Below are 14,202 nucleotides of genomic sequence, written 5' to 3'. Positions count from 1 at the left end.
AGATGGTAGACAGGTTTGTTGAAAGGGCTAGAAGTGTATCGTCATTGATGGAAAGGGGTGTTGAATTTATGCCAATACTAATAAAAAGATTTGAGAAATACAAGAGGCGAGCACATTGGCCTTCATATTTACAGTATTGCAACGAGCGAAATATTTTTGAAGTTCGCACCACTATCCATCAAAACCGGGGGAATAATACACACACCGTAAATAAAGCTAGAAGGTTATGCTCTTGTGGGAAATAGTCCATCTACCACATGCCGTGCTCACATGCAATGAAGTGCTTTCAACATACAGGTTTCGCGGGAACCAGCTACTTTGATAAAGAATATAGTATTGCTGCATAATTAAACACATATAGTGGATAGTTACAGCCAGTGGGTGCTGAGCATTATTGGCCGTCGAAATCATTTAAAATGGTGTGTAATAAGGAGTATTTGCATCAACGACAAGTGCAAAAAAGAACGCGTATGGAACTAAATGGATGTTGGTGATATCGTTTATGCGCGTAAATGTGGCATATACTTGCAAACAGGACACGACCGCCGTAAATATCCTTCAGCTGGTTTGGGTAGCGGTAGTAATTCAGCTCCCGGTGAAAGTTCATGCAATGTGCCCAATTATCAAGGATACCCGTAGTATTGTATTTCAATAATTTGTTGTAATAAGTGTATGTATATGTTCATCTTGCAGAATGTATAAAATAAAATTATGTTTCCATTGGTGATAAGTCTTATTGATATTTAGCATTAATACTTCAGTACAACAATTTAACATACACCCCAAGAAAAAAATAATAATTGTCATTCGCCATTATCGTCGCTGTCTGGCACTATTTTATTGTCACTGTCTTCATCTTCTACGTCAACATCGTGTACGTACCCTTCGGGACCGAGGGCATCGTAATCTAGGCCCCAGTTGACACACATTTCTCGCATTTCATCGTTATCATCAAGAAGACCACTTGCTTGATTTTTACAACAATATGAGACTCATACGTCCAACGTCTGTGGTAGAAACTTAGGTAGTCCCTCCCACTCGACAACTGTTGGGAAAACAGGATAATCATTGTTTCTATGCATTTTATCATTTTCTAATAAATCCCAGTACCGAGCCTCCGTTCCTCCCAGGAAGTTAAGATCATCCATTACATGATGAACAACTGGTGCCTTTTTCATCTCTAGAATCTCCTTCTTCAAATGTCGAATCACTTATGGTTCATCTTTGTGTTTGTTTATTTGGAAGGTTGCAGACAGTGCTTGTGGCACAACAAGCCCATGCCAGCGACATAGTAGTTCGTAATCACACCGTTTTGAGTAAAGGGGAACCCATTATAGTTTTTCGCCCCAAATTCGCATACCTTCAGGCTTTGTAGAATGCGCTTCGCCCTCAATAATGTGCCCTGCAACTTTCAGATCATTGTGTATATTAATATGCTTATTTTTCAAGGTACGCAGAACACCATACCACTTGTCATCAACCAAGTCAGTGTAGCAACCTAGCATATTTTTTTCAAGGTATGGATCGATAGTGATAAGACGTATTCCATAGGGATCTGTTGAACTATCTTCACCCTTTTTCCTCCTTTTTGAATTACTTGTTAAATATTAGTGGTATTTTTTAAATGGATGTTATAATATTTATTCAAAAGGTATTTGAAATACAAATGACTTGGTTTAGTTTAAGAAGCTGTTTTATACCCGAAAGAATCATTATAGCGTAAAACATAGCGCGGTGAAATACCACGTTATGTGTATTGTCTTGTCGACCTGAAAAAGCTGAAGGGGAAGGGACGATTATTTATGTAAGTATAGCGCCTTAGGTAAGGGCGTTATACTATAGCACCTTAAATGAGGACGCTATATCTTCCCGCCCGTTTGAGTTCAAATATAACGCCTTAAAAAAGGGCGCTATACTTAATTGGGCAAACGACCGTTAAGGTATAACACCTTATAAAAGGGCATTATATATATTATGGTCATCGATTTGTTTTCCACATATTTTGGTTGTTTGAGTCCAAAAGAATCACATTTTGGTTCCGGACTCTATGAAATAATGGTGATGAGGAAATAGTAGTTTACATTTTTTTTTTTATAGTTTGAGTTTTGTGAATTCGGACCCCTCCAGTTTGTTATAGTTAACTTTTCTGCCCTCATTTCTCCATCAACAACAAACATTAACCCTTGTTGCTCCTCTGCAATTTTATAGGAAGCTCCTCTCTCTCTCTCACACACCCGCAGAGCTCCCTCTCTGCTCTCTTTCCTCTCGATCTTTTCGGCTTTAAAATCTGTATCGTATGATCTTCAAAAGCTGGGGTTTTTGCTGACTGCTGACGCTATTTCGCTCCAAAACATCAAAAAATCCTGCCTTGATTCAGTTTAGGTCTTACAGATCTGTTATCATTCAATATGTTTTGGAAGCTCACTAATCTCTCTTGTTCGCCGGTATGTAGTGGATTTATCTTCTTCTAATGCTTTCCTCGTTGTATTTCAAGTGTACGAACAAATTTTCCTTCTTTTAAGCATTTTATTGGTGTTGGATTAAGTCAATGTGTTAATCTGGTGGTTGAGTGTATTACTTGAGTTAGAGTTGAATTCCCTGCTTATAGATTGGGGGGGGGGGGGTTAATTTGGTGTAGAAGTTATACTATGCTATATGAATGTGCTTTACTTTGGTATATCTACTATATATGTCAAACATATGCAATTCTGAAAGCTTGCTGACTGGCTTTTACCTTTGCCGATCAAAACAAAAAGCTGTGATATTTATTCATTTGCTCTGACGTTTGATTTCGTTCAAACTCGATGCTCTAATTGTTCAAATATATTTTGCGTGGAAGTTTAGGTTGAAACCGTGTTTTTTGATGAGTAGGTTGAAGCAGTGTTAGACAAGGAAAACTTCACATTGGAAGAGCTTCTCGACGAAGAAGAAATAATCCAAGAATGCAAAGCTTTGAATAGCCGTCTGATAAATTTGTAAACATCCTCCCAGTTTTAGCTTATAAATTTGAATTATGTAGTACAGTTGATAGTTTCAGTTTGACAGTCTGACATACTGCTTTCAGGGAAGACACTAATGTCTTAACCAAGTATTATTTCCATCAATAATTTCAAAGTTCATTGGGAGACTATGATTTTGATTTCAGTTTGAGAGATAGAGCTCAGGTTGAGCAGTTGCTGCGATACATCGTTGAAGAGCCTTCTGAGGATGCTGATAGCAATTGCAAATTTAAGTAAGTTATGACATGACCGAGCTTCAATTGTCATATCAATATTTTATAAAATGTACATGCCTATATCTTTGAAAATTTAGCAGTACTTCTGAATGCTGTTTCATTCTGTAGGTTTCCTTTCATCGCATGTGAGATATTCACTTGTGAAATTGATGTCATTCTTAAAACTCTAGTGGATGAGGAAGAGGTACTGTATTCTTAAGATGCAGTTGTAATAGTTTGTATCAATACTTTATCCCAAAAAAAAGTTTGTATCAACAATGCAGTTAGTCTGCCCTGATAATTTGGTCATTTTTCTATTGTGGCACAGCTAATGGATTTGCTCTTTTCTTTCTTGGAGCCCAACCGTCCTCATAGCGCATTGCTTGCTGGGTATTTTAGCAAGGTACGACCTGATTCATCCACATCCTTCGTGTATAGAGAACTCCTTTGTCCTTTATTGTTGGAATGTTATTTGGCTGAAGCTTTACGTAGTTTTGATGCACGCAGGTTGTAGTGTGCCTCATGTTGCGGAAGACAATTCCACTAATGAATTATGTTCAGGTGGGCCTGATAAATTCTATTTAGTTGGTACTTAGTACATGCAGTTGATATTTCTAGTTATTCGACTTTCTTAGCATACCATCACAATTGTGCTGTTGGATCCTTATTCTTTTTCGAACATCCAGTTATTCCTGCTTTTCCTCTCCCCATGTGACTTACTTTTGCAAAATCTCTGCTCCTTATTTCTCCAATGCTCTCCCTGACTCGTTTTCACTATGTATAGAACCACAATGTATATATCTTCCTTCCTAACCTTTCAGATTTGGAAGTTGAAACCAAAAAGGAAAACAAAAATTTCCGCTCCTACTTCTAATAGTTTTCTCCATGCTGTCTTGCTTATGTTTTCCATGTTAGTATCTTCAGAGTCGCTCTGCTATCCTCTTACTTATTAACCATCCTAAGTAAGTAGGTTTTAAAAGCCCGCCTCATTTGATACTAAAAGTTGCAAAATCGTTGAACTTTTCATGGGTGCAATTTTAGGGTGGGATCTCGTGGAGAATTAAAGTTGTAGTATAAGTGTATAACTTGTTTTATGCTCTTGTCTCACCTTCATAGACATGGTCAGTGTTGTCCTCAGATTTCTCATACGTGGTAAGGGGGGAGCTATGAACGTCATGAATTCAATGCTTGCTTAAAACTTTTATGCTGCAAATATTTGAAGCCCCTATTGGAATTAATTGGCTTCAGGCAGCTTGATTATGGGATATATATTGGAGACCATATAAAAGTCCTTTTTATAAGGTGACCAAGTCAAAGTCCTTAGAATTCTGACGTAAAAAGGTAATTGATTTAATGTCTAAGGGTATGGCCATATGGATTCATAACACAGATGCTAGGTGGTTTTTTTTTTTTTTTTTTTTCCCTTTCTCTCCTTTTTTCCCTCTAATAAAATCGGTATTTACATTGGTTCTTTTTTTATTTATTTGCAGGCCCATCATGATGTTTTCCGTCAGATGGTGGATTTGATTGGTATTACATCCATTATGGAGGTTGTAGCCTAGTTTTCAGTTTACCGTCTACCACAATCTTTTTTGTTTATGCTACTTGATTTATCGTATATGTACATATAGATAGACTAATAATTTTACTTGGGAAGGAAAAACTTTTTTCTCTGATCAGCTTTTTCTTATAGGTTTTGGTGCGACTTGTAGGCGCTGATATTTACCCCAATACTAAGGATGTCATGCAATGGTTGGCTGACAGCAATTTATTAGAAATGATTGTGGATAAATTGAGCCCCTGTGTAAGTCCAAAAATATGTAGCTACCTGATTATGTGATCATTTTCTTTGGTACTGGTGATAATCAATATACTACGGTTGAAGTCATATAGATTGTCTATGTACTTGGCTTGTTTCGGCATTATTTACTGACAGCTTTGTTGGCATGGTTTGTTAATTGTATTTTGTTATGTCTGCTTGGTTATATTATTCCTTGGCAGTGCCTTTGCTGGTGATCATTGCTCCATGATTTGCTAGTTCTTAATGTTGGTTTGTTGCTTACTGAACAATAAACAAAATGTTATATGAGACTCGGGAGCAAGAGGAGCTAGGATGTATAGTTGATACTTGTTAGGAATTACCTACTCCTAAGGCGCTAACTTGGACCCAAAATTCCTTTTACTATAGTTGATGAGAATTACCTATTCCTAAGGCACTCAATTTAGACACAAAATCCTTTTTATTTTAGTTTTGTGTTCCTTTGACTACACTTAGCTCATTTAAACCGGCTTTATTTTTTTACATCCTTTTCGTGATGTTCATAGATTCACAGTCTTGATTCCAGGATTGCTTAATGCAATTGAACAATCTAGTCTTTTCCTGAAGTACTTCTTGTACACTAGCTGAGAACATTTCTGATGTAGTGTTCTATTGTTCAGAGTTCTCCAGAAGAACATGCTAATGCAGCAGAGAGTCTATGCACAATAACCCGAAATGCACCATCTCCTCTTGCTACTAAACTATCAAGCCCAAGGTTTGTGAGGCTTCTCTTGATGCTAATAGTAAATACGCATCTGTATTATCATTTGTATTTGTGCTGAAAGTAATTTATAATTGATTAAGTTCTACAACTTTCTTTGGGTGTAGTTTTGTAGCAAGGATATTTGGTCATGCCCTTGAAGACTCGCATTCGAAGTCCGCCCTTGTCCATTCATTATCTGTATGCATATCTTTGTTGGATCCTAAAAGATCAATTCCATCTCCGATGATGTATTCTTACCGCTGCCAGTATGTTTATGAGTCATCCGTGCATGTCAATCCTGAGACTATCAGTGCAATGCTTCCCAAACTCGGTAATTTTCCTGTTTGGAAATGTGTAATCAAATTTTAATTGCTGCATACTTGTTTAAATGTCCTTCTACCCTTTGGAAATCAAATTAACATTGTCTAAAAAAGGGTGGTAAAAAAATCATAGAAAATGAGCCATCAGAGAACAGGCCACAGGTCACACATAATGTTATATCAGTGATTGTTGCTGCTGATTTTTCTGTCACTGCCTCTCATTGTGAAAGTTGTAATATGTAATATGCCATATATGACACAGGCAACTTGCTAAAGCTGTTGAACATATCATCTGATGGCAAGATTCTTCCTACAACGTATGGTGAACTCAGGCCGCCTCTAGGGAAGCATCGGTTAAAGGTTTGCTCGTTTACATTCTTATAGAAAAAGAGATGAACGCCTTTGTATCCATTTCCAATTTGATAGGGATCCCCGAGAAGGATATGGCAAGCTAGATGTTCCTTATTATGGTTTTCCTTCATAGTTTTCAAGGATCAACTGTTTTGTCACAAGCAGTTATAAAAGTCTGCTTGTTAAATTTACTGGATTTGCTGTCATACATTTTCCAGCTTCTAGTAGCTTAGACAAGGTACTGACATGAAATTACATGTAATGCATGTCTACATTCATTTAGTACTGCTAGTTTGTTAGGCTGATAATCTCGGCTCTGTCTCCTACTCTGTATCTTAGACTGGTTTACTTCTTTTTTGTAGATTGTGGAATTTATCTCTGTTCTACTAAAAACCGGCAATGAAGCTGCAGAGGAAGAATTGATCAGCTCTGGGACAATTGAGAGAGTCCTGGATCTCTTTTTTGAGTAAGTTTCTTTATGCTCCTGGACTCTCGAACTTATTGGGTGCACAAAAATCATTGATCTTGTATTGCTGACTTTCTTGCTATTTTCTTCTTCGATGTTCTAACAAGTTGCATAAATGCTGTATAGGTACCCATATAACAATGCATTGCATCATCATGTAGAGAGTATAATAAACTCATGCCTGGAAAGCAGAAACAATATCCTTGTTGATCATCTTTTTGAAGAGTGTAATTTGCTTGGAAAAATTCTTCAAACAGATCAACAGCCCATAGTTTCTGGTGATGGAAGTCAGGTTGATCTTAGTGAAGTAACTGACTTCCTTTCTGTGAAGTTTTTAGCTCGCAAATTTATGTGCTTTTTTCCCTTTATAGTTATCCCAACTTCCCTATGGAATTTGAATATATTCAACAGTAACCTTGTATTCTCATTGCAATCAATAACATAAAATATTTAATTTGTTTTTAATTGCTGCAGCCCACATTTCCTGCTACCGGTAAGCGAGCACCCCGAGTGGGTAACATAGGACATATAACACGGATTTCTAACAAACTTGCTCAGTTGGAAAGCAATGACAATCGCATTCGAGTACATCTTGAGGTGAGTAATAGCTTTAAAACTTGTTACTTGATACATATCACAAAAGTTGAATTATGAAGTTCTCTGAATCTAATTGCTAAAAGGTTTTTAAGCTTTAATGTTCGAACTTACTATTTTGTTGTCAAGAGAACTTCATGATGGATGTGGACAGATAATTCTGAATATTCAAATACCTACCCACCCCAATGCTCCAAAATAGAAAAAAATATTTAAGAATTGAAGCTTGGTTTGTATCTGAGTTCTTGGGGAGGAATGTAGTTGCATGGAATTTTATACTTCATGTGTTAAATATTCATTCTACTAAACTAAAATCCACCCTTATTTTTATTTTAATGGCTGTATTTTTTTGTGATGGTGTTCTAATAAAATATATTTTTGTGGTGCTGTATGTAAATATTATATGCTACATCTAGTTACTTTTCTCTCTTTTTGTTGCTACTGTGTGCTTTTGACGATAATTGTGTAGGTTTGGTGCAAGATGCTGTTACATAACGTTCCCTTCAATAACTATTATTTGGCATCTGATTTCGTGCACAAGTTCCAACTCTGCTTATGCTAACGTGTTTTCTTTACTCCAGAAAAATATGGAATGGAGTGATTGGCACACTAACGTCTTACAGGAGCGTAATACAATCGAAAATGTCTATCGATGGGCTTGTGGGTAAGTTTTTGCCTTTTCTATTTCGGTAACTTGAGTTTTTGTAATCTTAGTTTTTAAATCCTGTAATATGAGACATATCTTAAATGATAAAGGCGGAATACGAACTGTGTATTTCTTGTTATTTTTTTTTTAGATACAATGGCTATTTATTTCGAATGTGTATTTTTATTTTCGAGTTAAATCAGTTAAAAAAAAAGAAGACTACAGCTTCATTATTTTTTAACCAAATAGAAAAAGTATAGCCAAAAATGATGAACCTGCAATTGTGTTTTTTTTTATTTATTCCTTAGATGCTATGGCTATTTATTTTAACTGTGCATTTTTTCTTTTTAGGATTAATTTTGTAAAAAAGGATACTAGCTTAGAGCTCCTTAATTTTAGCTAAATAAAAAGTTTTAGTTTAAATAATGAAGCTTAAACTATGTATTTTTTATAGGGTGAAAATCATTTTGATCCCCCAACTTTGCCTTAAAAATCAAACTATTCCTCCAACATTAAACAATAAACATTCTGCTCATCATACGAATTTTCTATTTTACCCTTGACATTTTCAATTCCTCCTTTGTGCATATAATTTTTTATATTATATTTATCTCTCTCTCTCTCTCTCTCTATATATATATATATATATATATATATATATATATATATATTATCTTTAGCTAAGTGTTAAGTGTTTTGCCAATTTAAATATCTTATTATAAATTTGGTAACTAAAGCTTAATAAAAATTAACTAATATATTACTTTTATTAATTTGTAACAAAATTTATTGTTACTCTTTTTTGTTGTTACTTTAATATTAAGTATACAATTAAGTTTTACTTTCTCTTTTATTCTTTATTGTGTGTTTCTCTCTGTGTGTGTGTATATATATATATTTTTGAGAGCGAGAAGCGCAAAAAAGCGACAGGGGCTCGCCTCGCTTCAAAAGCGAAGCGCGAAGCGAAGCGCACACTTCATTGAAGTGAAGCGCAATTCTTAAAGAACATAAAGTAAACCTTGCAAAGAGACAAACATAATGAAATAAACTGAAAATATAACATATATATATAACTGAAATCAGCAACACCTTAATTAAATTAAATTTAACAACTGAAATCAGTAACATTTCAAATAAAAAGGAAAAAAATGGATTTTTTTTATAATTATGTTTAATATACTAAAATCAGCAAAGCAGCAACATTTCAAAATATAATAATTAAGTTTATAAACTGAAATACACATAAAAATTAATAAATAAAGGCTAAATAAGAAGAATAAAAGAAAAAAAAAGGACCGCTGCCTGCCCTAGCACTTAGCAGCAGTCGACGGGAAGAGTAAGAAAGAAGAGAGAAAAAAAGGAGAAGAAAAAAGGAGAAGAAATTACTTGGAGGCTGGACGGACTTCTAGAACCCTAGCAGCAGAAGCGATGCTCGATGGAATAGAAGAAGAGAAGAAATGTCTTCACTTTGAGGTCTATGTTTTGTATAATATAAAAAAGACCCAATCTTTTTTTTTTTTTTAAAAATTGACCCCTTTTGATTGAAGCGATCGCTTTTTCGCTTCTCGCTTCAGGTGTTGAAGCGATCGCTTTTGATGGTCGAGTCGCCTCAGCTTCAGAAAAGCGACGAGTTGTCGCTTCGCTTCTCGCTTAAAGCGACGAAGCGATCGCTTTTTTAAACACTGATATATATATATATGAATTTTTATTTTCGTTAACGAAATATTTTCTGAATTATAATTTAAAGAACATCTAAGGTATAAATACGTAATCTTTTAGGAATTTATTATAAAATTTACCTCTATTTTTAATTATTATTTTAATTGATATTAATAAGATCTTTTATTCTAATATTTCAATTGCGCCCATTTCTTTCATCATTCAATTTCAGTAAATTCTATATGATTGATTATAGTTTTCACTTTTTTAAAAATATAAAAAAATATTTTCACTATAGGTAAATTCATAACATAGATTAAGAAAATTATCGTGATATTAAATAGGTTTAACAAAAAGATCAAGGTTGATAAGACTGAGGGTAAAATAAGCATTTTAAAAATACAATTGAGTTAGGAGGAGCATAATGTCTATTGTTTAATGTTGGAGGAGGAGTTTGATTTTTAAGACGAAGTTGGGGGATCAAAATGATTTTACCCATTTTGTATATCTTTTTAGATGCTATGGCTATTTGTTTCAACATTGTATCTCTTTTTCAGGTCAAATTTTGAAAAATTTAACTGAAACTTCATCATTTTTAGCCAAATAAAAGTTTAGCCTAAATAATGGAGTTCTGGCCAAATCTCATTACAAATTTTATCCGAAAAAGATGATCTAAAAGATTAATACATTTAAAAAGGTGAAAAATGTATTTTATTATTAAAAAATGCGAAAATCCATGTGACATGTGCGTGCATGCCACTTTCTTGAGATGAGATTGTCCAACGGGGTAACAACTATCGAATAGCCAAGTTAAGACTACAAATAGTTTAAGGGTGTAACCAATAATCCGTGCCATACAGAGGAAGGACATAATTGAGAAAAGCAATGAAGAGATGTTCAGGGCATGTAGAAAACAAAAACAAAGATCTTTAAATAATGCAACTACTTTGAATAATTCACTCATGTCGATTCTCTTAAAACATATTTTGGTGTCATAACGAGCCACGTCTCTTTGTAGTACTTTCTAGCTCAATATTCGAATTTTCAAATATTAGGAGGAAGTAAGTAAAAAATGGGGGCAGAGAAGAAATGGGTGGGGTAGTGAGTAGGTAGGGAACAAGGATGTGCTTTTGTCGGTCACAAGCTAACATGTATGTGTCCTTTGATGAGATTATATACTGCCTGGATATCTTACAAAATGGATGAGATGGATTTCGACTGAAACTCTTGTAAGCAAGAAGGGAAGTACAAACTTGGAAATATACTTGAAAAGAGAATGAAAGATCTGCTGATGTTTTCTCACATCCTCACTGTCCTCAGTTCCTGAAGCAAGTAGTGGAATAAATTCATAATTATCTTCCTTTTTTTATATAATTAGCCGGCCAACTGCATTTCAAGATAGGACAAGGGACAGCGACGAGGAAGATGTTCATAGCAGAGATTATGACGTAGCAGCTTTAGCAAATAATCTGAGCCAAGCATTCCAATACACCATATATGATAATAATGGCGCCGCAGAGGTAATTGGTTTGTCTGATACCTTCTAGTCATGCTTACTATTCCAACATATCTTTTTCTTATTGCGGAAAAGAAGTTTGAGGTTAGGGGAGGGGTGTTGTTCTGTAGGTAGAGGAGGAAAGGAATCCAAAGAACTCAGGGACAAGTGCTCTGCAATCTCAACACAACTTTTGTGTTGTGGTTGGGATTGAATTTCAGTCTAGATTTATTCATCCCTGGGTTTTCTTGCATGTTAACAGGGTCATGGAGCTCTTGATCGGGATGATGAGGTACTAATGATTTTTTAAAGATTAACTTGTTTTTCTTTTGGATGAGAAATGGAGTAGTTAGAAATTGCATAGTGAATTGATAACTAACTTGTGTGAGATTCAATTATTGTTTTTTATTATATGCCTTAGTGTTCATCATGATGTTACATTCATGCCCATGCCTTTGTAGGATGTTTACTTAGATGAGGAGTCTGCTGAAGTTGTCCTGAGATTGGGAGATGACCAAGGGAGGTGAGTTCTGGTTGTCTTTTCTGAAGGAACTTGTGTCAAGGGACACTTGAGCATATTTACTTTCAGTACCGTTGATGTATGTACTATAATTAGCCATATGCAAATGATATTAATTTCTTAGCCCACCAAAGGAAAATCTAAAACATTTAAACGTATTTTAAAAGGAGTAGGGTAGCTGAGGCCTCAGAGGAAACATGTGTCTACTTCCAATTGTATGACCGGAGGAATGCGCTCTGTTTTGTTTCTGTGGCATCTCTTTCATTGGTAAAACTGGTAACTCTATGATGCAAACTAGTCCCAGCTAACTAGAATTTTAGTACTTCTAGGGGATGGGAGGACCATACATTTTATGTAAATGATACATATACCTATGCTGAATAATGTATCTTAAACAAGACGTCAACTTGTATATGGTCTTGTGTTGAATTTGTTTTAAATTGAATGCGAAGAATATGGTACTATGGTACTTCTTGTAGGCTTCAGAGTTGTTCGCATCTATCAGTTTCTTGGTATCTGAACCTATTATCTTGTATAACACTTTTTAAAAAAAGAATAAACAACCTTTTGCAGCAATTTGTTCACAAATTCAGATTGGTTTGCTTTCCGAAATGATAGAACTGGAGATCCCAAGAGCACCTCACCTACTGAGGTCATGGAAGATATCAACCCTAATGGAACAGCAAACGGCGGTAACATGAGTTGTGATGAAGAGGTGGTAGTTGGAGAGCTGGATGAATTGGTTGAAAGCAAAAGTTCTACAGATGGAACAGCCAGTTCTAGTTCAAATGCCTTTAATGGATTTGGTGGAGCCAATTCTGCTAATGTTGGAGATTTCAATCAACAGAATGAGAAAGCAGGTGTGTCAGGTGATGTGGGTTTCTTCCATTTTGAGAGGTCAGGCAATGATGACCCATTTGGAGACAGGCCTATACCTGAATGGGTTTCATGGGGGGATGGCTCAATGGGTGGATCTCTGAATCCTTTTGAAGATAATGGTGACTGTAATGGCAACCTCGTGAACTCAGGGGAGGCATCAGCTCATCCCCCAATTAGTTCCACTTGTAATGGTGGAGAGTCTATTCTAAATGGTGTATCAACATTTCCCGAGTCTAGCAAAAGTTCATCAATTTCTGAAACTAGTCAGAAAGCAGCCGCTGTGCCTTCTTTGTTTGAAGAGGATGTTGAATTTGTTGGTGTAGAATTAGAGGGTACTGAAAAGGCAATGGAACATGCTCTTAAGGAGGGGATTGTTGGGGAAGCAGCTCCATTGAAGAGGAGCTTAGTTCCTAAGATGCCAGAAAAAGATAGTACAGATGAGGGCGGGTCAGGGGTAAAAGAGTTCAACGATGCTAACTATTGGAGAGTCGACCAAGAAGTCGCGGTACTGGAGTAACTGTGGAATTCTGTTGATCTTTATCTGAATATGGAATTCAGAGCTGATGGGCAGGATACCCATTTTCAGTTGGTGAGGTTATACAGATATGTACAGTGTACTTTTTGAAACAAAAGGATAACATATTGGTTGTTAGTGATTATTTATTGTTACACTTATGTTTAATGTTCAGGTTTTCTTTTTATTAAGTTAAAATTTTGGTTTTTATCGCATATTCATTTAGTTTTGGGAGTCTTGTATGGATTCTGGAGTAATCTCCGTCATGAATAATTATACATATCTTCTTCCTCACTGACTGTTCAGTGTAAGGCACACTTGTGGGATGCTTGATTGTCTCACTGTTTTCCATGCAAAGATTGGATGAAATAGTTCTATCTTCAGCCTGCAAAAATCAGCTTATGCTTATTCTGAAAAATATTTTTTTCCTCGTAAGTGCGTTTTTTAAAAGTACTTTTGGTGAGAAATAATTTGGTTGACAAATTTATTTGAAAAGCACTTTCAAGCAACAATTAGTGTTTGCCAAGCATTTAAAAATTACTTTTTAAAAAAGTATTTTTGGAGAAGTTATTTTTTCTGCTTCTCCAAAACTGCTTCTTCTTCAACTCAAAAATATTTTTTTTCTCTCTAAAAACCTGACCAAACACTTTAATTTCGGAAAAAAGTAACTTTTTATAAAAAAAATGCTTTTGGCTTGAAAAGCTTGGCTAAACAGGTTATGAATAGAAGCAAGGTATTAGATAAAACATGCGTGAACTATTCATAGTTCTAGCTATTGGGTTAAAATATTAGCGGGGTTAAAATATTAGCGAATGCACTAAGAAGATAATATATTTGATAGTTTCTTAATGTATCTTATTATATTGTATTACATTACTTAGGTGTATATAATGTTTGGATATGTTATATTATTTCTTCTGTCATTTTGTCATATATCAACAGTTTGAAAAATATTTGAAGAATAGGCATATAATATTAGAAAAATTGGAGTATAAGGTAAAGTAATTATTAAAAAGGTAGGT

General features: G+C 35.1%; 1 protein-coding gene across 4 annotated transcripts; it reads left to right on the top strand.

The window, feature by feature from the left end:
* Window positions 1-2,130: 2,130 nt before the first annotated feature.
* On the top strand, window positions 2,131-13,388 carry LOC107813153 (uncharacterized). 4 transcript variants are annotated; one of them, XM_016638373.2, is made up of 19 exons: window positions 2,131-2,444; window positions 2,872-2,975; window positions 3,146-3,232; window positions 3,344-3,419; window positions 3,543-3,617; window positions 3,722-3,775; window positions 4,705-4,764; window positions 4,908-5,018; window positions 5,654-5,748; window positions 5,862-6,067; window positions 6,319-6,416; window positions 6,770-6,873; window positions 7,000-7,165; window positions 7,348-7,470; window positions 8,049-8,131; window positions 11,151-11,292; window positions 11,530-11,559; window positions 11,729-11,790; window positions 12,406-13,388. In XM_016638373.2, the coding sequence occupies exons 1-19, from the start codon at window positions 2,409-2,411 to the stop codon at window positions 13,181-13,183; spliced, it is 2,490 nt and encodes an 829-aa protein (XP_016493859.1). In that variant the 5' UTR covers window positions 2,131-2,408; the 3' UTR covers window positions 13,184-13,388. The 4 variants fall into 4 exon arrangements, with proteins under 4 accessions (XP_016493859.1, XP_016493858.1, XP_075101218.1 ...); XM_016638372.2 differs by having other exon boundaries at window positions 12,361-13,388; XM_075245117.1 differs by having other exon boundaries at window positions 7,000-7,180.
* Window positions 13,389-14,202: the final 814 nt, after the last annotated feature.

This window comes from Nicotiana tabacum, chromosome 22 (assembly GCF_000715075.1).
Source record: "Nicotiana tabacum cultivar K326 chromosome 22, ASM71507v2, whole genome shotgun sequence".
In the NCBI taxonomy this organism is placed as follows: Eukaryota; Viridiplantae; Streptophyta; class Magnoliopsida; order Solanales; family Solanaceae; genus Nicotiana; species Nicotiana tabacum.
The sequence above is the reverse complement of the archived record's forward strand: the minus strand, read 5'-3'. Positions and strand labels throughout refer to the sequence as shown.

Excerpts from the sequence above, each read along its gene's own strand:
- LOC107813153 (XM_075245116.1), top strand. The coding sequence starts at position 2,409 with ATGTTTTGGAAGCTCACTAATCTCTCTTGTTCGCCG. Across the intron at positions 3,233-3,343 it reads GATAGCAATTGCAAATTTAA|GTTTCCTTTCATCGCATGTG; the intron begins GTAAGTTATGAC and ends TTCATTCTGTAG. Across the intron at positions 5,019-5,653 it reads TGGATAAATTGAGCCCCTGT|AGTTCTCCAGAAGAACATGC; the intron begins GTAAGTCCAAAA and ends TCTATTGTTCAG.